This window comes from Embiotoca jacksoni, unplaced genomic scaffold (genome assembly GCF_022577435.1).
Source record: "Embiotoca jacksoni isolate LCO1_2020_lvr unplaced genomic scaffold, fEmbJac1.0.p SCAF_6, whole genome shotgun sequence".
Taxonomy (NCBI): Eukaryota; Metazoa; Chordata; class Actinopteri; family Embiotocidae; genus Embiotoca; species Embiotoca jacksoni.
The window spans coordinates 16,882,577-16,907,883 of record NW_027185414.1 but is presented as its reverse complement, the minus strand read 5'-3'; the positions used below and the strand labels follow the sequence as shown (position 1 = coordinate 16,907,883).

Below are 25,307 nucleotides of genomic sequence, written 5' to 3'. Positions count from 1 at the left end.
TCATTTTGGGGAATTTTATTTATGACTAATTGGCTGACAAAAGTGCTGACACATGACTTGCTCCATGAAACCCTCATCAGAGTAAACTCTTTTTGATCAACAAACCATGCAAACAATACGAAAACAGGCACTTATAGACCTGCAAGATAAACAATGAAGAGAAGGAAGGTAGGAAAGAACCCCTTAAACTATAACACATGGATTTCATCAATGTTACACACATAAATAGAACTATTTGCATATAATTTGTGTATTTATTACTTCTTTTATCTTTTAACAGTTAAATTTATGAGCTGACACTGATGAGTCAATAAAAAGTACACATCTTGTAATGAGACAGTAGCTGTGAAATTAATGATGCTATGTTTTTGTGACGATAAATTAGTGACTGACTTTGATTGATTGAGTGATTTTCTCACTGTTACTCCAATAGCATCTTCTGTTTAACTCTCATTTCCTACTTTTTGGACAGATCTCATCTTCTGATTTTCCACCTGGTTAACTGCCTGTTAATCTCCAAACACTTTTTTTTAATCTGTTATCTCGTTATCTCCTGTGTCTTCCTCCTCACTGAACACCTAATTGTGTCTCCCACCTTGGATAGACAGAAAAATCTTACACAATCTACTTTTCATTTATTGTCCAACAGGCACGACTGACAGTTTTTGTCTTTACATGGCATCACATTTATGCAAATGTTACAAAGAAAAGTCACACTTTCTGGTTGGCTCAGTTCTCTATTAGACTTCAGCAGACAGAATATGTTTAGCTGGAAAAAAAACATGAATAAAATATACAGGCCTGCATTTACTCCAACTGTTTTTATATGCCTTGTGAGAAGGTACTGCGTGTGTTCTGCATCTTCTTAGATAATTTATTGCTGAATATTCACAGTAGAATGAATCGTAGATCTCTAATGTAAATAATGGAGAAAACACCTGGCTGTGTTTGTGTAAGGTTGATTGTTTAAGATTGATGTGGTCTCTGTCTCGCGTGTTAGGCGTTGATTTAGTTGGACTCAATGGGCTGTCACTGAGCCAACCCCTCCTACAAGCAAGCGTTTATAGAGTCTTTGGGTAGAGACCCAACTGACAGGCATATATTAAGTGCTCCATAGTCGAAGTGAGGAAAGTCATCCATGCAGCTTAGCTACAACTGAACTATTTGAAGAAGAATATGTGATAGAGAGCATGTTTGAAACAGCTGCTCAGTGATACTCATCTTCAGAGATTATAAACATCTGAAAATCAAAGTGGCTGAGCCATAAAATCTACCGTGAATATAAACACCCAATCAGACATAATCAGTGAAAATTATTCTGTGAATTTTACATTTTCATGCACCAAGTGTGCTGCTGAGATTTTAGCGTTGGCAGCAGACGCTCAGAATCACCTTGACTGTGCCAACAACCAACGGTTCCCACACACTGAAAGCAGGTGTCAAAACACTGATGGATTACAAGCAGGTTTTAAGGATCTGCACTTGGATTTAAAATTTTGTCACACCTTGTTCAGCCTCTGGCTAACTGTTTCCTCTTATATTTTAAATCTCATCGATGCTTTACTTCCTGCTGTTGTTCAGGTTCCCAACAGTTTCTGCTACCACCTGTGCCTTGTTTACTAACCAGTCAGTCAGCCAGATTGTCTCTGCACTCCTGTTAGTCGAGCTTTCTAAGCAGTTTAATTTGTCTTGTTTGCCTTTCTTCTTTCTGTTTTTGGATTTTGCCTTCACCTGCTCTGTTTGCCTCGCTGACTCCCTTTTTGTGTAATGACCTTTGGACAGAAAGTAAACACCTGGATTGTGAATGCTCCCCTGCTCCCCCTTTGTGATCCCTGCTCATGAGTTCAATTCCTGGGTGCCATTGTGGCAGTTTAGTAGTTAATAAATTGGGAATACAAACCGGATTAGGGCAAAATCAATGTCAAACCCCATTATGATATCAGTAAATGCTTTGACCATGATTCAACATTTATCTTGTTTTTGATGTCAACGGATTGTGATCATATTAGTTTTACAATACAGGGGCCAAATTAATGCAGAATAACAGTGCAAGGGTCAACTGACTAAATCTCTGCCAGACATCTCCCTAACTAACACTATGCATGCTATGTTAATTTACCAACATAGAAACCACCTATAACAAAGCCTTGGGAACACGGTGGGAGTGTGCAGTATCTCACTGAGGTTATCAAGTGATCACTTCCCTTCACCGGTGTTTCATTAAATTAGGCTCGACAATGGTAATTGGAGGAGGCCCCTTCCATACAATGTTACGCTACTGAGGCATTGGGGAACCCCTAACCACTTGCTTATATATGAACTAATCAATCTCTTCAGCCTCTCTATCTTAGAAACCGACCACTCATGTAGTCATTGGCTACATCACCCTTGGAAACGCCCAAACTGTAAACACCACAGTGGCTCTTTTAGGCTGCCTGAAAGAAGGAATAACTATTTCGACACAAAGGTGTGCTTTGCAAACTGATCAGCTCCAGTTTAATACAACGATAACACGTTTTTGAGTGAAAGGGCAAAAACGGTTAAAACACAGAGCAGCAGAGTGCTGGTGAGAGTCACGTCAAGAGGCACAGCAAGACAGCCAGGTGTTATATGTGTGACTGTCAGGTATTATATCATTATGTAAGGTAACACGTTGTTCCCTGATGTGTTGGGGGCTGATATTACAAACTGTAATTGAATATTTTTAGCCCGGCCTGCTAGATAAATGATGTATGTATCTTTCAGATGTCTTCATCAGCAGATACATTAAAAAGTGCCAAGTGCTGTATTTGGCAGGCCTGTGAAACAGAGACCATCGCTGTTTGGATTGAGTTTCTGCTGCATTGTTGGTACTCTGACCTGCAGATCACAGGAAATAAACGCAGAGTGACGAATCAATTCTTCTCTCTTCCCATACCCTTTTTTTCCTCCTTGTTCAGTGTCGCTCCACTTCTGCTTGTCTCTTTGCTGTATAACCCTTGTCTATCTCTCCCATCCCTCTCCAGCCTCCTCCTACTTTGCTTGCCCATATAACATGACAGTTTGCTTCCTTTCTCTGCTTTAGAGCGTCTGACTCTTAACTCAAGCCAAATCTGGTCTGTTTTGTTTCCAGGCTTTTATCCCCATCTCCCGCCTCTCTCTCCTCCTTCGGCTAATGTGTGTGTGTGTGTGTGTGTGTGTGTGTGTGTGTGTGTGTGTGTGTGTGTGTGTGTGTGTGTTATCTGTGTCTGACGATGTCTCAGTCTCACAATAATTTGAGTCAGTAACCTCACCTTGTTCACTCTAATAATCCTCTGACTTTTAACAAAAACAAATCCTGTTCTTTGCTTTTCCTCAACATCTGTGTAAAGACAAGTCTTCACATTTAACTCACTTATCGAATCATCTTTCCCAAGAAACCTTCTTCTGATCTCACTTGTGCTTTTACCTTTGTGTTTAACAGATCACCTGCTGTTAAACACTGTCTGTATTTTGTTTTTTTTCCAGTAATAAGTGCTCATTAGTTTAATTTGTCAATGTGCTTACACTTGTATCAGATCCTTGTTTTTCTTGTCTACCAAATTGTTAAATAATATGATCCTGGAGCAATTTTAGTATTTTCTTTTTTTCTATCTTTTTGTTTCAAGGATTCTCAGGCAGATTCTCAACATTTCTTTCCAATGGTCTAGTATTACAAATTTGCTTTTGGGGATAGCACAGTTTTCTGTATGGACAATATTCACAGTGTGTGAGGTGGCTGGAGGTGTTGGACAAAGTTTTACTCTAGTGTATGTTTAGTTTGTAGGCTTGTTATCTATTATCATAACCAAATATAGCAAGAAACTCTGTTGCTTGAGAAACATGGCCAAATGTATATGGATAGTTACATTATTATGTAACAACTCAATCCAAAATAATGGACAATAATGTGTTAATGTTTCAGTTACCATAGAGACTGGCTAGCTGTTTCCACTTATTTCCCATCTTTATGCTAAGCTAAAATAACCTGCTGCTCGCCAGCTGTTTATTTTGCCTACAAATGTGAAAGTGGCATTGATCTTACTTGTTCACAAGGCAGAGCCATTTTGAAAAAGGATAGGATTCTCTTCAACTGGACATTTTCCTTCATTTGAAGTTAAGGGTCACAAACAAATCATGAAAAACAGCCCCAGAATGAAACTCCTCAAAAGTATGTGGACACATTGTTTTCATTTAATGTACAGTAATGCACAATGTCAGCATATTTATGTGACTTTGTTTGTGTTCATTTCAACAGAACTCCGGGTAACAAACCAGGCAGCAGCCCCAGAGGTCAGACCCCAGACGAGAGCGGACGCCGCCCGGGGCCGAGCCATGACGCCAACTCCTCTGTTTCTGATTTGGCCAACTCAGTCACCAGCGACATGCTCATGGTAACACACAATATCAACACAGTTCATCTGCAGCCCCATGAGACACATTTTTATTGACACACCAGTAACTCATCTGCGCTCTCTTTTCTGCATTGTTGAACACATCTATATTTAGAGGAGGAGGACTACTGTCAGCAAAGCCTTCTAAATCATAATAAATAGGAAGGCAGAGACACTTCACTGGTGCTTCCACATCATCTTTCCTGATCTAAGATGAAAGTTACATGAAGGTCTTGAGACAGAGAGGCGGGAGATGAGCTAAGGGAGTAGACGGAATAAAATAAAAATCTGAAAACAGGTGTCACCGATGAACAGCAGGTTACATCATCTTAAAATAAATTTAGCCACCTCCTATACACTGTTTGTGTTCATTGTATATGTGTTGCTTTGGTTCTATCTGCTCGTTTAAGGCAGTATGAATTAATTGATTATCAGTGAAAAAGGACAATTCTAGTTTCTTACAACTAGTGTCCAATTTTTGCATTAGGCTAGCTTACAAAATGATTCGTTGAGGTCTTGAAAAACACAAGAAACACAAATAGCCTGAGAGTCCTGTACGTTTTCAGCCAACCCCTTGGTTTGTCAAACGGAACAGACAATATTAGCATTAAAATTAAACTGTTGTAAACATCAATCATTATTTACTTACCTCGCCTATCTGCTTGTCAAATCACACCAGTTCCTTTTGAGCAGAGGTGCTCAAATTCTTTCCTATGAAGGGCAAAAAATGTATCTGGATGGAGGGCCACGGGTCAAAATTAGATGTTAAATTACAGTTTACACTGAGTTTACACTTACATTTCATTAAAATGTAAATTATTTTATGGAAATTGAACATTCTAAATGTAAAACAGTACTCTTTAAGCTGCTTGATAGTAATTGTATTGACAAAAACAGTCATCTTGTCAGTTTTTTCTAAATCTTCTTTCATCAGTGTGTCTCTGCCTCGATCTCTCATCTTGACTGGCAGCCCAAACTCAGTGATATAGGACATACTAGCAGCACATGCGCAGTAGCAGGAGAGAGAGAACAGCATTATTTTTCATATATATGATGTCGGCTAGTGTAATTTAACAGGGAACCTTAACAGCACAATGCTGTAAGGGAGAGAAATGCAGTTCCACTTGTCAAAATTTGATGGATGGTGACCTTTGACCTCAACTCCTTCTTCCCCTGTTTGCCCCACCCCTTGTTGGCCTCACCCCTTGGTAATCCCGCCCTGACCAATGAGAGCAAACAGGTGGAATTTAAAATGAACCAATGAGAGTGAAGTGGGTGTGATCAATGAGGTCCAATCAGGTGCTGCTGGGTCGGGCTTGTGAGACCCAATCAGGTGTCCGAGGATCGGGTTTGTGAGGTCCAATTAGGTGCAGGTGGATTGGACTTGAGAGGTCTAATCAGGTGCCAGTCGGTCAACTTTATAGGGAACCAATGGAAGTGTGTGGACAAATTTAACTCGCTATCCTAAGCGCCATAATGATAAATTGCTAGCTAAAAGTTAAACATTTCAAAATCTGGTTCACATAACCATGAAAAAAAGATAAAACCCTTGAAACCTGAGAAAATGCAATTACCAGTACCTAAAAGGTAAATTTAGATGATAAGGAATCAAACATCTGGTTATCTATTCATACATTCTGTCGTCCGGTTCAACTGAAGGATTCCATAGGAAATGAAACCACCACTTGGTCAAAGGTCAATTTACCTAAACCTAATCCTAGGTAATAACCAGGAAAAATATGTGGTGGTCTCTAACTTCCTGAGGAAAGGAGTCAGGGATTTGAAAGGCAGCGCGCTATGGGCGCCAGATATTACAGGCATAAGGGGGGGCCTAAGAACAATAACACACACCAATTTTAAGATCCCTGACACCTTTCCTCTGGAAGTTAGGTAGGCACCATCACTTATTAGGGTTAGGATTAGGGTTAGGTTTACGGCAACGGAGGGTTAGGGTTGGGGTTAGGTTTACGGCAACGGGGGGTGCTAGAGACGAGAAACTTTACAGGTTTAAGTCGGGCCTAAAGATATTCACGCACACCAACTTTCAGATCCCTGACACCTTTTCTCTGGGAGTTAGTTTGGCACCGTCACTTATTAGGGTTAGGGTTAGGGTTAGGTTTAAGGCAACGGAGGGTTAGGGTTAGGGTTAGGTTTACGGCAACGGAGGGCGCTAGAGATGAGAAATTTTACAGCCATAAGGGGATGCTAAAGACATTCATACTCATCAACTTTCAAGTCCCTGACATCTTTTTTCTGGGAGTTAGTTTGGCACCATCACTTATTAGGGTTAGGGTTAAGGTGAGGGTTACGGCAACTGAGAGCATTAGAGATGAGAAACTTTACAGGCATAAGGGGGTTCTAAAGATAATCACGCACACCAACTTTCAGGTCCCTGACATCTTTTCCCTGGAAGTTAGTTAGGCACCATCACTAATTGGCATTAGGGTTACATCAACGGAGGGCGCTAAAGACGAGAATTTTTGAAATTTTGACAAGTGCTACTGCACTTCTCTGCTGTACTTTCCCATAAAACTCATACAATGTACTTTTTAGCAATACAAAACTTACAGTACTTAATCATTGTGGGTAGGATATTACAGCACTTAAGTATAAGGAGAATAAGCATGAGCTTTTCAATATCGTGGTGGGCCAAAATATAGAAAGTGCTGGCCAAATGTGGCCCACTTACCCCATATTGGGTGGCCCTGCTTATGAGATTTCAATGTTTTGCTACGGTATTTGATCGTAATTATAGACAAAACTCAAAAATCTACCCCTCATTCAAAATAAGACATTTTGCACAAGGTTTTTACATGAACTATTTTATCAGCTTCTGTAAATTATGCCATCTGTTGGTCCAGGAGAAGACAGAAAAGAGAGCCCACACACTTTATTTCAAATGAGCAAAGTTGTATGAGAAGTTTCATTCTCCTGAGTCTTTGATCACTCACAAAGTACCATCTCCATCCCACTCAGCTCACCCACCTGTAAGGCATTAGTTAGTTATAGCCGTACAGCCGCTAACTGAAACATACAGTAATCATCACTCTGAAGTGAGACACTGGGAAAGGAGGGGACATGCGCCTTATTCAGCGCGGTTCGGTAATTAGCTGTGAAAGAACATGCAGTGCTGTGAGAATATCCCAGAGATGGGCATGAGCAGTGTGTAATTATGTGGGTTTCATGGTGTGTCTGAGGAATTCACAGTGGTAGTGCCTAATGATAATATTTATTCTGGGCAGTTTTGCCAATGGCGTCTATATATTACACAACCCCTCCGTTCATGCTGAAAATACCCATCCTGCACTTTTGAACCACTTGTGCTGCTGTGGGACAAGCAGTGGCCATGTACACATGACTTTACTCCACACATTGCACTGAGTGAAAGGAGAGTGTGAAATGGCATTGAACATCAGAGTATATATACATTCAACCTTCTGAAAGCGTTGCAGGTGAGGGTTGGGGGAAGATGGATGAGGGTCCTGTCAGTATCACATGCTTCTTATCAAAAAGGATGCACTCTGACACTGCTTTCATTTTGTGTGACGCTCACAGAGCCGTGAATAGTGTGGTGAGAAAGTGTCTTCACCTCTTTATTATCACACATCCATACAGAGGTTTCAATACAGTATGCTTTATTTATTTAAAGAATAAGGCGAGCGATATTGAACCCTTTTTTTTTTCTTTTTTTTTTACTGTCAAGAAAACACCAGCACCAGTAATGGGTTGGTGTTTGAGTCCATCTCTCCGTACTCCCCTCAGCACCAAGCCCATTCATTCTTACTGAATCTTTAGAAACTGGAGACAAATATATAATTTATTTTTGAGATGTATTTGTCTGAATAATATGAACACTGCAGGTTTTAGAAAATGTGACTCAGAAAAGAGTAAATGATGAATTTATGTGGACTGCTTTCAGCTGCAAATTGGTTTATATTTTATGGGTATAGCAGTATTTACAGTAGCAGGAAAGTGTATGTGGGACTGACTCAAAATTAATTACAGTACCCACGTTGACGCAGCTCAACATGTGTCTTATATCTGATTTTTTTTTTTTTTTTTTTTTTATAGATTTGGACAACAACAGACGTCAACGTTTCGGTGGATTGAGCTATATCAGGCTTTAGATAGACAATGCTTGTTAGCAGATTCATTTCAGTGTTGATTTCGGTCTTTTCAACAGATTTTAAAATGACAAGAAAAACGACATCGCCAGATTAATCTGCAAACCTTTTTTGCCATGTTTTGTACTCCAAGAGAATTTGCATCTACTGCCCGACAATTGTTTGGGTTTCAGAAAAAAGAAATTAGGGAGGATAATTAAAAAACTGAACAAGAAGGGAGGACTCTGGGCAAAAGAGAGAGTGTCCAATTGCAGAATATCGGGTAAAGCAATTTAGGCCAGCTGTTGGGTGGAGGACTGCATAATGAAAAGTGATCATATTCAGCATGGAGAATGAGGCTGAGCAGCACCATCAGAAATGTGTGGGAGAATACAGAATTGGATATTACATTTCTGGAACCGCTCCTTGAGTAATGCCCCCAGCTCTGTCCCCCATCAGATAGCACTTTTTAAACTGGATTTTTCTCTCCTCCCCTCCAGGCTACGCCACCGTCCCTCAGAGGGTCTGTCTACCAATAGATAATCTGCCTCTCATCTCCACACAGCCATGCACCGTTTCTGCTCTAATCACACGGCAGACAGTAGCCGCGTGACACAACATTATGCCCATTCGCTTGTTAGGAGTTGTGGATTTTTATGTTGAAATGCAGAATTAGTGCCCCCTGTGGAGTGGAAGTCTAAGTCCTCATACTTAGTGGGCTACCACCTGTCCACTCTTCTGGAAGTGTTAAATCTGTGTGTGAACATGCTGTGAATTTTGCAGTGTTTTGCCTGATGTTGTGATAATAGAAGTGCAACTCCCATGCTACTACATTTTATAAACTGTACCCTTACAGACTCTAGTATAACTTCATTAGGTACACCTAATGCTGTATGATACTACAGTCTTATTTAAAGTCACTTCCTTGTTCACCCACTCTCTCCTCCCTGTTAGAGAACAGGCTCTCAGTAATTTGCCCAATATTGAGTGGTGAAGTGAAATCTCCGACGCTTATAAATCATCACCATTTTGAGTCAGTACTGGTGGCGGGGTTGTTGCATGACCACGATTTAGCTATAAGCTATAATATTATAGCTTACAACACAATAGATACACAATACAACACATTGCAGTGTGACTGGTAGTCAAAAGTAGTGTAGCTAATGTGGACACTATATTTTTGTACCATTGTTCTTTGAAACTGTGCAAACATTTACCCCAATTTGGACACACAATAAATTGGCAGACAAAAAATTTACTATTTAGTGGAAACAGTGTTAATTCAGAAACAGGACATTGGTTGACTTATCTTGTATTTTGTTGTTCTTCACCTTATTTAGCTCCATCATAAAAGGTTGTACTTTCATTTAAAAATGAATACATTAATAAATAAGGAAGAAAACTAAATGGGAAAGTAAATGAATAGGGCAATTAATTTAAAAATAAATGGATACAGAAGCAAATTAAAAAAGAAATATTAATTTATGTCACAGCTTATCAATTAATTAATAACTATATGTATTTTCATATAATTGTTGGTGAATTTAATGGCATATTAATATATTTATTTCTTCATTTAATTTGATTTGGGCAGTTTCCATCCTTTAAACATACTGTACAATCCAACAGCACCTAAAACTCCAAACATTGTTAAAATGGTAACTGTGTGTTTTTTCTTTATTTTGTTTACTAAAATAAAATGATAATTGCAATCTTAAAACTAAATGAATCGCAAGTGAAACCTAATTTGATGTTGGCTCATAGTAGATCTCTGTAAGATGTAAATTTTATTCAGAACACTAAGTTTAGACCTTGTAATGTCTTGTTTCAAAATAAAGTTTCACCCATAATAGAGAAGAAATAACATAACGTGTATCTCCTCTTCCTCCTGCATGTTTCAGCTGTCACCAGGTTCAGAGGAGGAGGAACATGAGGGTCCAGTGTGTGAGAAGCTGGGTCGTATTCAGTTCAGTGTTGGGTACAGTTTTCAGGACTCCACCCTCACTGTCAAAATTCTCAAGGGCCAGGAATTGCCCGCGAAGGACTTTTCCGGCACCTCTGATCCATTTGTGAAACTTTACCTGCTGCCAGACAAGAAGCACAAATTGGAGACCAAAGTGAAGAGAAAGAATCTAAACCCCCACTGGAACGAGACCTTCCTGTTTGAGGGTATGATGGAGGAAACGTTCCTTGACGTTCACAGCCCATGCATGCACTCTTATGCTGTTGCTTTTCTGAGTGCATCACGGCAAAAAAAAATCTTTTTCAGGATTTCCCTATGAAAAGGTGGTCCAGAGGACATTATACCTGCAGGTTCTTGACTACGACCGCTTCAGCAGGAACGACCCCATAGGAGAGGTGTCCATCCCCCTCAACAAACTGGACCTGGCCAACATGCAGACTTTCTGGAAGGAGCTGAAACCATGTAGCGATGGCAGCGTGAGTAAGAAGGAAAAAGGGGGGGGTAGTGGAAAGCAAAGGAACAGGGAGTAGAGGGGGGGGGGGGGGGGGGGTGACGAGAAAGAGAAGATGGGACAGAATGTAACGGGTGATGTCATTCCTGGCTGCCGTGATGTTCCCGGGGGAGATGTGGCAGTGTGATGGTGGGAGCAGGGATAGAAGGGAATATGGAGAGGCTCACAGGTAGATGGAAAATACACAGACAGCCAGAGGAAGAAACAGAAGCACACAGCAAGCAACAGAAGGCAGAGTCATGTGAAAAAGGGGATGAAAAGTAAACAATTCGCTGTTGTTGTGTATGATTTCTCCAGGGAAGCCGAGGGGATCTGCTGGTGTCTCTGTGCTACAACCCCACAGCCAACACCATCACTGTGAGCATCATCAAAGCCCGCAACCTCAAAGCCATGGACATCGGAGGCACTTCTGGTAAAGATGCTCCTTCATCTCCCACATCCTTTTACTGATGCCCTTCTACATCATTACTGATTCCACATGAAAATGATAAAATTGTGTTTTATGTTGTTGTTGTTTTCTACTGGGAAATGACGTGAAATCAACAGTACCTCACTAACATTGCTTTTGATTATGGAAAACAGGAATGAGATCTTGTAAACTGGCACATTTCCCTCTCCTCAGACCCCTACGTTAAATTGTGGTTGATGCACAAGGACAAGCGCGTGGAGAAGAAGAAGACAGTGGTAATGAAGTGCTGTTTGAACCCTGTTTTCAACGAGTCCTTCCCTTTTGACGTGCCTGCCCACGTGCTGAGGGAGACCACCATAATTATCACCGTCATGGACAAGGACAGACTCAGTCGCAATGATGTCATTGGAAAGGTATCTCCTTCCCTCTTCTTCGCCTCTCCCTTCTTTCTTCCTCTTCTTCCTCTGGGTTTTTCTGACTCTGTGACAGACCATCAGCAGCTGCTCATTGAGACAGTCTCTACTGACCCCTGCTGGAACATACAGACTAGTCTTCTGCATTGGAACTTAAAACAAATAACAAATGCTAGCTGCTTTAGTTAGACAGTTGCAGGTGAATCTAAGTACATATGTGCAATACAATGTCCATTGTTACTGGATACAAGGTTTGTCCAAACCCTTCTAACTTTAACTAGAATATTTCCTCTGATGCCTGAAAATTTCAGTTGAGAATTGTTTCCAAGAAAATCTCATTTTTGTCTTTAAGGAGAAGATCAGATTGTTGACATTTCTTAATCTCCTCCTAAATATTGAAATGTTTCCTTGAAAGAAAACTGTGTAATTTGGTGCCAATAAATGAGAATATGGACACCAAGTATTGACAAGTATTTCATGAGATTTTGGTCGTGGTCAGTTGAGTTACTTTAGTTTAATTCTAGAATAATGTCTAAAAAAAATTGCTCTGTTGTAAAAAAAAAAAAAACAACCTTTGTTTTCAGGTACATAAAATGTACTACGTACTATGTATCTTCAACAATGAAACGTCTCGCTAACTCACGAGATGCTATGCTAATGCTACATAGATACAAATGCCAAAATTACTCATACACCCAAGTCAAAGAGACACTACCCAGTACAACGCCTCAGCAACAAGGAGGGAGTGTTCAGTATCTCACCGAGGTAAAAAATAAATATCCAATCATCATCCATTAATTAAAGAAAATCCTTCAGATACTGTATGTTTAATCGTATTGTCGCCTGTCGATGAAGTCACATTGTTGCAGAGCGTTGATTGAAAGAGTTTTGGCTACACAAGCACTACGATGAACATGAACTGATTCACTGGACGTGTACTTGTTTAACACAGTTTCAGTTTCAGCTTCATGTATAATTATTGACAAATTACATTTTTCTTTTCCAGATAATTTATTAGGACTTTTTATCCACATCCATTTTATCTGAGTACTGATTTATATATCAATACCTAACTATAACCACTAACCTCTTTGTTGATTTTAAACCCAACATCTTTTTCTTCACGAGTGTAGATATATACTTTATAGTTGTAACAGAAGTCAAAAATATCTTATTTCTGTCTGACACGCTGGGAAGACGTCGAAGCTCAGATCAAATCCTTGTTCCATCAGGCGCTGTAAGAAAAATCTTTATGCCGTGTGCAGCATGGATGAGCTACTTACTGCCATTCATATGCATCTACAGTAATTGCAGGTGCTATACTTGTTTCCATCCCAATCCCATACATTATCTGCCTAAACGCAGCACTTATAATATGTTGCCTATAATATCACACTCACAAAAAGCTTGAGGCCGCTAAAAAGACAATGAAGGCAATATTTCATGTACAGATCAGGTGCTTCTTTGTACATTAGATTCCCTTCCAGTAAGGACTCTGTGTTTGTTCGTCATGAGATTGACAGCATTAGCCTCTTATGGCTCTTTTTCTGCCTCTGGTTAAATTCCTGTTAGAGTGACAGACTCAGTGGTGAAAGAAGGGCTATTCCTACGACTTAAAGTGAGGGTTTTCTTCACATAATACCATGCTCTTTATTTATCTATTTGTTTTGGAGAATGCTCTTTACAAATAACATCAATTTCTGTGTAATAATACCGGAGTTACTTCTCTTCCTCACAGATTTATCTTTCATGGAAGAGTGGCCCTGCAGAGGTAAAACACTGGAAAGACATGATGGGTCATCCTCGTACTACCGTGGCCCAGTGGCATGCTCTCAAGGCCTGAAGGACCCAGTAACCAATCTGCCTACAGTGTTTTTTCTTCCCATAATTCGACATCAGCTCCTGCCCTCAGAACATATCACCTACACTGCAGTGTTGGACTGCAGACCATGTATCACGTCTTTGTTCTCAGGCCTCTTTGATATTCCTTGCCCTCAGTCCTCGTGACACCATCCTTAAATTTCACCCTTGTCAAGCTCTGATTCCCACCTGACCCCCCTCTCATCCATTTGTCTGAACTTAAAATGTCTTTGATGTCTTTACTTGCTTTCTCCTGGTGCCCTCTTTCGAGATTTCCTTTTTTATTTTTTTGAGATATCCTTCAGTCTTTCCTCCATCGTGTCATCCATTCCCAGCGTTTAACATCAGAGCAGCTACCCGTGAATACAAACTACCAACCAAAAAACTGATATTCCAACAATCCTCTACTGCAGCAACACGGGCTGTGGTCAAACATGCAGATGAGTGTGAATGGCTCTGACCTGGACCCTTAATTCACCACTTACATCCGGTGTTGCAGTGAGGAATCTTCCCCCTGCTTCTCGCCTTTTTCGTTCAAGTCCTCTTCCGTTTCTGTCACTGTTCCTCCATACCCTTAAAAATGCCTGGAAAATCAGGAAAACCGAAGCAGGCAAAGGAAGAGTGATGGGCTGTATGTAAAATGGAACTGGACTCTTGTCACTCGACTCATGTTTGATCTTTTTAACTTTTCACTCTTACTCTGGTACCACTGTAATAATTCTCCCTTGGCTGGAACCCTTTGTCGTCTGTGCGTGCTGTGGGTGATGTGCTGTGACCCCAAATGAAGTCCTTCAGCAAGAAATAAAAATTTAAAAAAAGGATATGAACATGAACATTTAACACTGGTCTACTAGGGAAAGTGTCAAAAAAAAAGAATTTCCAATTTTCTTGGAAAAGAATCCCGATGGACAGGAAAAAAAAAGAGTCAAGTGATTAATGTTGTGTTTAATTTTTTTTGTTTCAAAAGAACTTAGAGAATCAACTTGTTCTTCCAGACACAGAAAATGAGCAAAAAGCAGCTTCCAAAAGTGAACATGTGGAACAATGTGTTTGTATGTGTGTATGTTTGTCTGTGTGTGAGGGACTATTTTTGACTCGCACAGCTAAAGTAAAGATATTGTTGGAAAACAAAATGGCCCTTGATAATGATGGTAGAATTGTTAGAATTTGTGTTGTTGACGTTAATTTAACAAAGTGGAGGAGGTCACTAAGGTTCAAGTCCGTCTGCCCAAATTACAGACCCACATATCAGTACTTTCTAATTAGTAGTATCCAGTAAAACAGATAAGCTACTTTAATTTTACAGTACCCCCCCGAGAGAGACCAAATGGAGACCAAAATCTACAACACCCTGAGGAAGACCAAATACAAAAGGACCTCACAGCATCAACCCCACAACTGGTTAATTTTGGTGCAGCGCCACTTTGTGCAAGCCTCAAACTTGAACAGGTCTGTGGTGAAATCTTTGATTCAACTGAGCAAACTGCTGAGTTGCATTGTGACATGAAGTCAAAAAGAGAAAAGTGAGAAAGTAGACCTTGAGGGTTTTTTTGTTTTTTTTTCAAACTTCTACTATCCAGTCTGAGAATTTTTGTGATTTGGGTGAACTGACAATGTATGAATGCAGGCAGTACATGACTACAGATGGTAACATATCAGAAAATCATGATTTAATCAATCCCCGTCACCCATGTTACTATATGTCTTATCAGCTGCATTAATCTGTGCAATAAACCTCGTATCGGAGTTACAGAATAATATAATTATTTTCTTTTCTATTCTTACAGACCACTATGAGTCTGAGGACAATATAAGACCTGACTTTGTGTTGTTCAGGGAGTTTTGAACTAAGTGCAGGTCAGTCTTCCAGTGGTGTGCTTTACTGCCTGATTGTGACCTCCTTCAAGTCCCATATAGACATGTGCTGATCGGATGAATGCAAACAAATGAGAGTAATAACATCTGAGGGGGAAAAGTATTTTTACATTCCACTGCTTGGTCTTGCCTACTGGATGTGTGTGTGTGTGTGTGTGTGTGTGTGTGTGTGTGTGTGTGTGTGTGTGTGTGTGTGTGTGTGTGTGTGTGTGTGTGTGTGTGTGTGTGTGTGTGTGTGTGTGTGTGTGTTTGCACTGTGGGTGAGTGTCAATGTTTTAACTTCAGTTTGTGTGATTGTGTTTACTGAGTCCCTCTGTGTATTCCTGCACTAAGTTCTATTTTGGCAGTTTAATACAGAGCAGCATTGTTAACTGTTTTTATTCTGTATGAATCCAGATGTACAAAGAAATATGTTTTTTTGGTGTGTTTTTTTTAATCACTGCACTTGTTGACGACGATGCTGGAACAAACCTCTCTTCACAGCAGGGTTATTTTCCTCGTGTGGTTTAACAAGGACGTTTGGCTTGATAGGAGGCAAATCTCACACGAGCTGAGAGTGAAGGTCACAGGAAAAATGGAACAAACAAGCTTTACAACAACCCCACATAAAACCTGTTTTATCTGAGCATTATACACCAGATTCTTAGTTCAGACAGAAGCAGCTACCAACATTTTGTCCTCAATGTCCTATTTGTCCTTCTTATCTGGTCCAATCTGATTCACAGAGGCCAAAAAAAAAGAAGAGTGGCTCCTTAACATCACAGCTGGCGCTCGCCCAAAACACCCCCATCGTGCACACATGCTTTCTGGCACAAAGTGTTCTGTGTGTGCCTTATAAACCTCGCCACGCCTTGCTCTTCACCATATGCGCTCCCTCTCTCAGTGTCAGGAAAAGGGGGGGGGGGAGGTGAGACAGGAGATAATCGTCACCTCTTTGCATCACTGTTAGCTACGTCTCAGGTCAGAGCAGAGCATCGGAGCATCCCAAAATAACCAGGAACATCGTCATCTGTCCATCCTGATGGCCCTGTGTGTTAATCAAGGGATTATTTTTGAATGCTGCTGTCAAAGCATTACATTCCAAAGGCCTAGTGAAAGTCACTTCAGTCAATGCAACTTAAACATTGGTTAAAGATCAGTCAGGGTTTGGTATATTTTTAAAAAATTGAGCAAAAAAAAAAATATTCTTAATGCGCTCTTTACTGGCTAAATACCACTCACTGGTATAGTTTACTGGACAAGCTCGCATTTCTGTTTTAGGGCATTCTCTTTAGGGACTGCTTGAGACAAAGAGAGGTTAACCAGCAACATTTTAATTTATATACTGTACAAATGACTGTGAACTTTCCTGTATGAAAAAAAAGAGAAAAACTCATCAGTATTTACTGGGGTTGTTGATATCTGTCTGTCCTTGGTATCACTAACCCCCCCTCTTTCACTCCCATCTCTCTTTGTAGTTACACATCCGTGGGGTGCACAATGTTAAATATCAACCTTTTATTTTTTTGAAATCTGTACAGTGTATATAATAATATAAATGTGTATATAAAACAAAGATACTTCTGGTCTGGTATTGCTATGAATTTTTCAAAAGTTTTTTTTTTAATTATTTATTACACGTAGAAAAGGTTTATTTATTTCAGTATAGGCAGACACCTACAAAGATGTAGGAAGAAGTATTCAGATCGACTTTAATTGTAAGTACTTTACAGGAATCTAAAGTTATTCAATAACAAGTCCTACATTATAAATCCTTTTTAAATAAATTACAGAACAATTAATGTCCTCAAATTAACAAAAGAAAGAAAAATCTCTGATGAAAATAAATTGTGATGCTTCAATGTGAAAGCAACATACTCTTATAGCTTGAAGTGGTGACCTGTTATTTTAACACAAGATGAATCTGAGGGTTTGAGATCTAATAACCCTGATGAGAATTTAGAAAAAAAAAAAAACAATGTGATGCTGCACATTCTGCTCAGCTGTTTTTGCTCTTTTATCTCAAACGATTAAATGAAAGATTTGAGAATTTTTTTTTTTTGAGGAAATCAGTCCAAATACCCTTTTTTGTACAACTGTCAGAGAGAAGCAAGAAGGTTGGAAAACTCTGTAGGTTTAGTCTTTAGCAATACATGATTAGCTTGCCGTGTGTGTTTTATGTAGAAGTTTTATGAAATAGAAGTATAAAGCAACATGAAATTGAAAGTATCTCAAAAATGTAATAGAGCAAATGCACTTGGTTCTCTTCCACCACTGATTAATGTAACTCAACCAACAACCCCAAAGTTCTTTCTGCAAGTTTTGATCGTGAACTGCGAAACTTTAATTACAGTTTTCATCTAAGGAAAAAAGAAATTCATGGAGTCAGATCTTTGATGTTGATATCATCAACTTCTTTTCTGGACATTTAATTGCAAATACATGGACCAACTGATTAAGTGACAGTTAACATTGCTGGAAATACATGGCTATATTTGCTCTGTATTTTACTGTCTCCTCCACCCCAGTCACAAATAGGGTCGTGGTTGGAAGGATAATTAACATGGATCAACAGAACTGGTGCTGATCTCTAGAATTAAGGACATTGTCTCTTACTTGTTAAATTTCACGGCATCCTCAACACAAGATAACATCTAAAAGAAAAACTGTGTGTGATGTAATGATGACAGAGGGTGTTTAATTTACCAACTAATCTAACACTTCCATTCTTAAAATGAAACCTGGCAGCCCTTCTCTCCTCCCAGTGAGTGCAGTTTTCCTTTGTGCACGACTCTCCAGTAGACATGGGAAGACAGGAGGCAGGCTCGAGGTGCTGCTGCTGCTGCTGCTGGTGCTGATGGTGGTGGTGATGGTGGTGGTGATGGTGGTGATGGTGGTGGTGATGGTGGTGGTACTGGAATAACAGAAAAAAAAGCACGAGATTGAAATTCTTGGGGAGCCAAGGGTGACGGCAGGGGCTGAGGATAAAACAGAGAGCTGTCACGACACAGGAAACAGCAGTGGAGGATGACAGGAGCGCTGGGCTACAGATAGGCACAGTGGGTGTGCGTGGGCAACTGATGAATATACACTCTAAACAAGCCTCACAGCAATGAAGACATGAATTGTGCTTCCCCTGCATGTGGGATCTTAAGGTTGGACTCCTTTTTTTTTTTTTTTTTTTCTAAGGTGGGGAATTGTGACAGCCACCGTGGATCACATGCAGCTACTACAGAGGTGGGAAAAGTATCCAGATCTTTTACTTATAAGACAAACTACCATAATAGTGATGTAAGACTACTATATTACAAGTTAACGTTCTGGATTCAAACTACTTCTGAAATATATAATGCAGTGGCACTAGTGATAAAATGATCTTATAAATCAAATGTAAAAGTACCCTTGACTGATATACATTATTATATTATAGTGGTCATTACTTTATATACAACTAGGTAGTGTGGTGCCTTAGAGGGCACGGATGAAGACTCTCTATTCTGAGGGGTCATCAGATGACTAATGGAAGAGAAAAAAGGGAAAACAACACCATTCTGTTACACTGGTTTTCATCTTTTGGACTTTTCCCTGCTGTCTTTCTTTTTTTTCATAAGATTTGAACTCTTTGGTGGAATGACAAACAGCTCACAGACATCTTGTTGGAGTCCACAATTGGACACATGGTCACAACATGAAATTGTTGATGTAAACCACTGGTTTAAACTTTATTTATCAGTATTTTCATGTAAATTCCTGATCTTGCAGTGACCAGCTAGAACCCTCCAAATATGTTACGTAAAATGAGTATGTAAGAGTAAAAATTAACAATATTTCCCTCTGAAATTAAGTGGAGTGGAAATCACAGAAATTGAAAACACTTGAGTGAAGTACCTACATCTTTTTTCTTCTTACTTGCGTAAATGTACTTCGTTAATTTCCACCAATGATTAAGGCAAAATGATGAGACAGATGGCAGAAGAGTGAATAAAACACAGAGGGGAACCCTTCTGACATCATCTCGGTCTATTTTAAGACAAGCTGACAGCATAAAAAAAAGGAAGGAGGTCATTCTTACACAACATTTTCCTTTACAAAGTGATGAGCAAGAAGAAAAATGCATATAAACATTTGTCTCTGGAACATATCTGGAACATTTCCCTGTTTGTGTGACACCTTGACTGCCCACGGATCATGTGTACATTATAATTCTGTGGACGTACACAAGCAGGCTTGTCATCTGTTTAGTGATTCTGTGCACATCTCGTGGCCAGAGGGCATCTCCCTTCTGCACTCAGTACAAGGTTCCACTGAACCGACATGACACACAGCCGGACAAGAAATCTCACCCATAGTCATCACACGCTGATCTGGTCGTGGAGGAGAGAAAAATAACCTCGTTTACATGGGTTCAAGTTAACTAAAAGTGATCTAACTGCAAATTTAGCTTGACAGAAAATTTCACTGTTTCATAAAAGTAGTAAAAAATAATACACAGCATATTCCAGGAATAATATCTTTCTTCCAAATTCAGTAATTTACTAACAGTAACATAACTTGTTTTTTTTTTCATGCAGCTTTCAACTCTTCACCATCTGCATAAACCTGCTACAATCTGATATGTTCACACTGTATCTTGTATCAAAATAAATGTATATGAGATATGGTTTTGGATGATCCATTTGCCAGAGATCATAAAGTGCTTGAATTTGACACTGAAGGGATCTGCTGCCATCTGGTGTTTGTAAACAGACACTGTAGGCCGCACAACCTTCATTATGTAACAAACACTGCTCTTGCTGTCACTTATGGCATCTCCAGTCATGTGATGCAATCCTGTGGCGTATGATGACAGTCATGAAGGAACCAACATAAGCAGATAATAGTAGCGCATGAACATTTATTAAATATCCCATAATGTCTGTATGAGGCATGTGAAATCAGTGTACAGATCCACTTGTTTCTATTTATCAAAGCTAGCGTATTCAGTGAGTGTCTCATACACTAAGCAGTTTACAGAATTTGAATCACATATTTACAATACAGTTAATGCAAAACACTCAGAACACCGTCTTCATGTTGAATGGTATCAGTCACAAACTTCCCTCAGGATCTTCTTCTCCCTTTAACCACTACATGGATGACACAGTGGAATGTGTCTTTCTAATCCTGCATTATTTCATGAAAACAGGTGGATGGTGGTATATAGTCATTTATTTTGCACACCACAATATTTTTTACATTTTTCTGTGTGTAATTGCAGCAACATTGCTCGAGAGTCTCTAATAGGGCCCCGATGGCACAAGGGCCTCACTGGCTTTCCTTTTCCAGGTACTCCAAGCTGGGTGCATCCAACCTCTGTTCATGGTCGCGGTTCTTTGTGAACTCCTTCAGCATGTCCATGACATCTCCTTTATAAACGTCAGGAGTCGGCTGAGCTTCTGCAGGCAAAAAGAGAACAGGTATCATTATTTTCAGTTTCAAACTTTTTTCAATCTTAATTGTGGAAAGTGGAATTTTAGACTCTTTGTTTTATGCAAGAATATTAAGTACAAGACAGATGGCTTGAGAGAAATGAGCACAAATCACCTCTATTTGAGAATGTTAAACTGATGAAGGTTGATTTCTGATTTTCCATTTTTCTGTTTAACTTTAATTTTCTTTTCTTATGTTGCTTTTAAACTTTGTCCTGAAGCCTTTTATGTTTCATGTAAAACACTTTGAATAACCTTGTTGTTGAAAGCTGCTGTACAAATAAACTTACCTTGACGACAACAATAAGAAAACAATTATTTCAGATAAGTAATGGCATCAGGCTGAGGGCACCTCCTAATTGTAATGCCTTCCTCCTCTCAAACAGTGTGACCATAGCACTTTTTTATTTTTTTTATTTACATTTTTTGATCAATTTCAAAAAGGAAACCATCTCAGTGAATAACAATAAAAGCATCGTGATTAGATTCCCTTCAACAGTTTTTTTTTTTTATATTCGTCCTGTGTTGCTGCCAGTTGGATGATGATGCTGTTCTCGCATGGAGTCCTTTTTTCCAGGTGTTATGAACAACAAAACAGACAAATAATGGAATCAAATTAAGAGGAAATTAGAAAAATAAAACGGTACGTTATCCCGGGACACGAATGAGCTCCAGAGGTGAAGCCTCAGCCAAAAGAAACGGTTAGAAAACAGCAACAGAAGTGAAGTTAATTTGTAAGCAGAGCTGTTTGTTATTTCAGCGTCAGCAGCCATGAAAGTTAAAAAAAAAAAAAGACATTATATAATTATTTATACACTGGAGTTTACCGCATTTTATTGTAACAGTCTGAATATTGTACTACATTCAAGTTTATTTATTTGCGCAGCCCTTTTTATAAACTCGTTCCAACTGAAGGTGCTGTACCCCATAATAAAAGTAAGAAGTAATAATAAAATTGCATTGATAAAACCAGCAATCAACTATAAAGCATATTGTTCATAAAAAGATAATAATATTATCAAGAATACTCTGGACCAAGTGTACACCAACATCTCAGGAGCATACAAAGCGGCTCCATCTCCACACCTTTGCCAAAAACGACCCTTTGCCGATGCCTGTCTTTTATCTTTTATATATTTATTACACTTATTTATACTTCTATTGTTCATGCCCATGGTGAAGTCTTGTTTTATCGTATTGTTTTTTTTTTTTTTATATATATATATCTTTTCCCTTGTTCATTGCTGCTGAACTTATGAGTTGCCAACTTAATTTCGTTGTATTTTTTACAATGACAATAAACTGCCTTACGTCCTTATATTAATAAAAACAATAATAATAAATAAAAGTGCAGCTGTGCATTAAATATGCATAAATATATGTTTTGGAGGGAGTTAATTGACGGGTGTTAAGAATCGGGGGACGTAAGAACAAGTCCATGTTGTTAAGCACACATCCTCGTGGTTTTAGTAGCTCAACAGTGAAGGTTGAGGATAAGCCATTTATTCTGTGCAAAACCATGAAAAGGATTTCAAATTAAATTGTAGATGTGGCTGGGAGCTGGTGTATTATCTATGTCTGTATGAGACTCCACAGACAATATCAAATGTCTCCAGAGAAACTTGTGACAGATAAAGATTCTCTCACCTGTTGCCCAGTAGTAGATGTCCCAATCGTTGCTGGGTTCATTAATCAGTCTGTCGTATTGCAGCAGCTGGTGTTCACTCATTGTGTTCAGGTATCGCTTTGAAAAAAGGCTGCAAGAGAAATGGAGAATTCATTAGAGCTGGGCTCCTCGCTCTAAATGAAAAGTTACCGGTAATTATCTGACCCGCTGGCAAATTGGTCACCCACGAGGAACTTCAAATGGAGCTTGAGAAATGTAAAATCTACTCCAGATCACAACCTTAAAGCAGAGCCATTCAAATTCAAGAGCAAGAGGAGCGGATAGGAAGATCATTGGAAGGTCAAGACTCAATTAATGGCCACAAAAAACTCTGAATGTCAATCGATATATTTGTACATGGGATAAACTAATCATGTGCATCCTTTTTGTGGTATCAACTTCAGACAGCAAAAATACAAGATGAACATAGTAAAACTGTTTGGGCCTCTTTATGATACTATCAAAATAATTTCAAGCAGTCTTAAGATGCTTATAGCAGGTTCAAATCCATATTCGTTAAAAGTGAAACAGTGGAACAGTATCCAGGCAGGCATCTTCTTGAGGGCCATAGAAATTTCAAACGGGCCATATCCCGCCCATGTGCCACAGTTTGAACTGCCCTGCCTTAAAAGATCACATATTTTCCAGTCTGTTTTTTGAGAAATACTTATACGCTCATGTGTACATTAAAAATGTGTATATTAGTGGACACTTTCCTGCATCACAGAAACAGTTTCTCAAAAATGTAAATCTGGATTAAAAACACGGCTCTGTTTGAGTAACTCGGAGAGCTGAAGCTTCACATTAATGTCAGATGAATTTAGGACAATAGATTTTGTCTCCCATCAACGACATTGAAACTGCTTGAAGAGGGAAACCAGTATGGACAGCAGGCACATTTAAAGTGACCAACAGAACTTTCCATTGTATGGGAACATGAATACTGTTGACATGGAAAATGTAAACTTATCCTTTAAATGTAAGGTGAAAACCCCCATGGCTGTCTAGAAGAAACAGTACAGCTCAACAACCTGAGCAGGATGCAGTTCTCCAACATGCCCCTCTTGCGGCTCTCGTAGAGAAGTCGTCGTCTCTTGATGTCAGTGGGCTCGTCGGGCTTCTCCTCCCAGGGGGGCAAAGGGATCTCAATCAGGTCGCCCTTGGTGTCATCGGGACTGTCTCCACGGTAACCACGAGACGATACCATCCCTGTGACCGCTGGTCTCCATGCTGACTGGCACAACGCTGCTACCAGCTGATAGAGGACAAACGCACACGCTTACAAGTGTACTCGTGCCTTGTTTTGTATCACACTTTTATTTATCATTTTCTATCTCTTCTTTTACATCATTACCTTAACATTTATCCCTGTGCAGTAACACATTAATCCCTCTTCTGTGGAATTCCAATATTTTTAGGGCAATGCTACACATCATTTGTGTATTATTTAATATACATGTGCGTATTTGATAAGTGTATATATCTTTTTGAGAGAGTTCACACACACATTATATATATATATATATATATATATATATATATACATATATATATATGTATATATATATATATATATATATATATATATATACACACACATATATATATATCTGTATGTGTTTCTTTAATCACTAACTCCCTCCTTTGTTCCACTTTTGTGCCACTGTAACAAGTGAATTTCTCCTGCATGTATCTGTAAAATCATATCTTATCATTCAATGCACGTGATGAGTTGAACAATTCAAAATGTGTGAAGAAAAGGTAGCGCTGTTGTTGAGCAGACACATCTCCCTTCGTTCTCACTACATCAGATCACACTCGGCCAGTTAAATTCTAAATCACTGCCTTTATTTGGAGTAAGACTACCATTACTGACCTCTACCTAAAAGCATATTTAGACACAAGATCAACATGTGAAATTGTTGTCACATTTAGTCTCAAATTCTCTTTAAAAGGGTTGAAGGTGTAGGATTAATGTTTTAGGGATTGTGCTGTGCTGGGTTTATTACTATCTGGCGTTATCTTTGATGTTGACCGTGACATCTTTATAAGGTCTGAAAAATGTGAGTCACGCTTGGAGAATTAAGATTCAGATGTTATTTTTTACACTAAGAAACTGTGAAACTGTGAAATTAAGAAGTCTTAAAGAAGTATCTTTAACATCACTTGACAGGGAAACAGAGTAAAGCAGAGGGGAGTTGCATAACTGCACACGCTGCCCTGTTGTACAACTGTTTACTTCTGGATTGTACAAGTGTCCTCTAACAGGACACGCTGTCTGCACCATAACGTTAATGTTACACTACCTGAAACCTCAATTGTTGAATATAATGTTAATCATCCGTTCCTGTATCGCATGTTTACATCACAATGAATCATTTCAATTCGCGTCAGATCTTTGAAAAGTCGTCGATGAGCTACGACGGCTGCAGATTTCAGATTTCAACCAACCGATATACAAATAATGAATAACTGGTTCACTCACTCTTTTAGCAACAGCAGAAGACGTCATTTTAACCCTCTTTCGGGGAGCGCTGAGAGTCGATGAAGCTCTGCTCGTTTCTGCTGTCCGACCCTTTATATAGAAGTCTTATGTCTTCTGCACAAGGAGGGTCTGACGTCACCGCGGCGCACGGGAAACAACAGGAAGTGGGGACAGGTCACAGCGT

At 39.3% G+C, this 25,307-nt stretch overlaps 2 protein-coding genes across 4 annotated transcripts in view; one reads left to right on the top strand and one right to left on the bottom strand.

Annotated features, from left to right (window-relative positions):
- Positions 1-17,108, top strand: part of syt7b (synaptotagmin VIIb) — a 99,059-nt gene extending 81,951 nt beyond the window's left edge. For all 3 annotated transcript variants that reach the window (XM_069174302.1, XM_069174303.1, XM_069174304.1), the window contains 6 exons: positions 4,256-4,391; positions 10,396-10,663; positions 10,764-10,933; positions 11,266-11,380; positions 11,591-11,790; positions 13,529-17,108. In XM_069174302.1, the coding sequence (XP_069030403.1) occupies positions 4,256-4,391; positions 10,396-10,663; positions 10,764-10,933; positions 11,266-11,380; positions 11,591-11,790; positions 13,529-13,633 (994 nt within the window). In that variant the 3' untranslated portion in view covers positions 13,634-17,108. The remainder of the gene's footprint in view (positions 1-4,255; positions 4,392-10,395; positions 10,664-10,763; positions 10,934-11,265; positions 11,381-11,590; positions 11,791-13,528) is intronic.
- Positions 17,109-20,381: 3,273 nt separating this feature from the next.
- On the bottom strand, positions 20,382-25,282 carry sdhaf2 (succinate dehydrogenase complex assembly factor 2). The gene is made up of 4 exons (XM_069174599.1): positions 25,124-25,282; positions 23,670-23,893; positions 22,620-22,729; positions 20,382-20,939 (listed from the first exon to the last, which is right to left on the bottom strand). The coding sequence occupies exons 1-4, from the start codon at positions 25,148-25,150 to the stop codon at positions 20,809-20,811; spliced, it is 492 nt and encodes a 163-aa protein (XP_069030700.1). The 5' UTR covers positions 25,151-25,282; the 3' UTR covers positions 20,382-20,808.
- Positions 25,283-25,307: the final 25 nt, after the last annotated feature.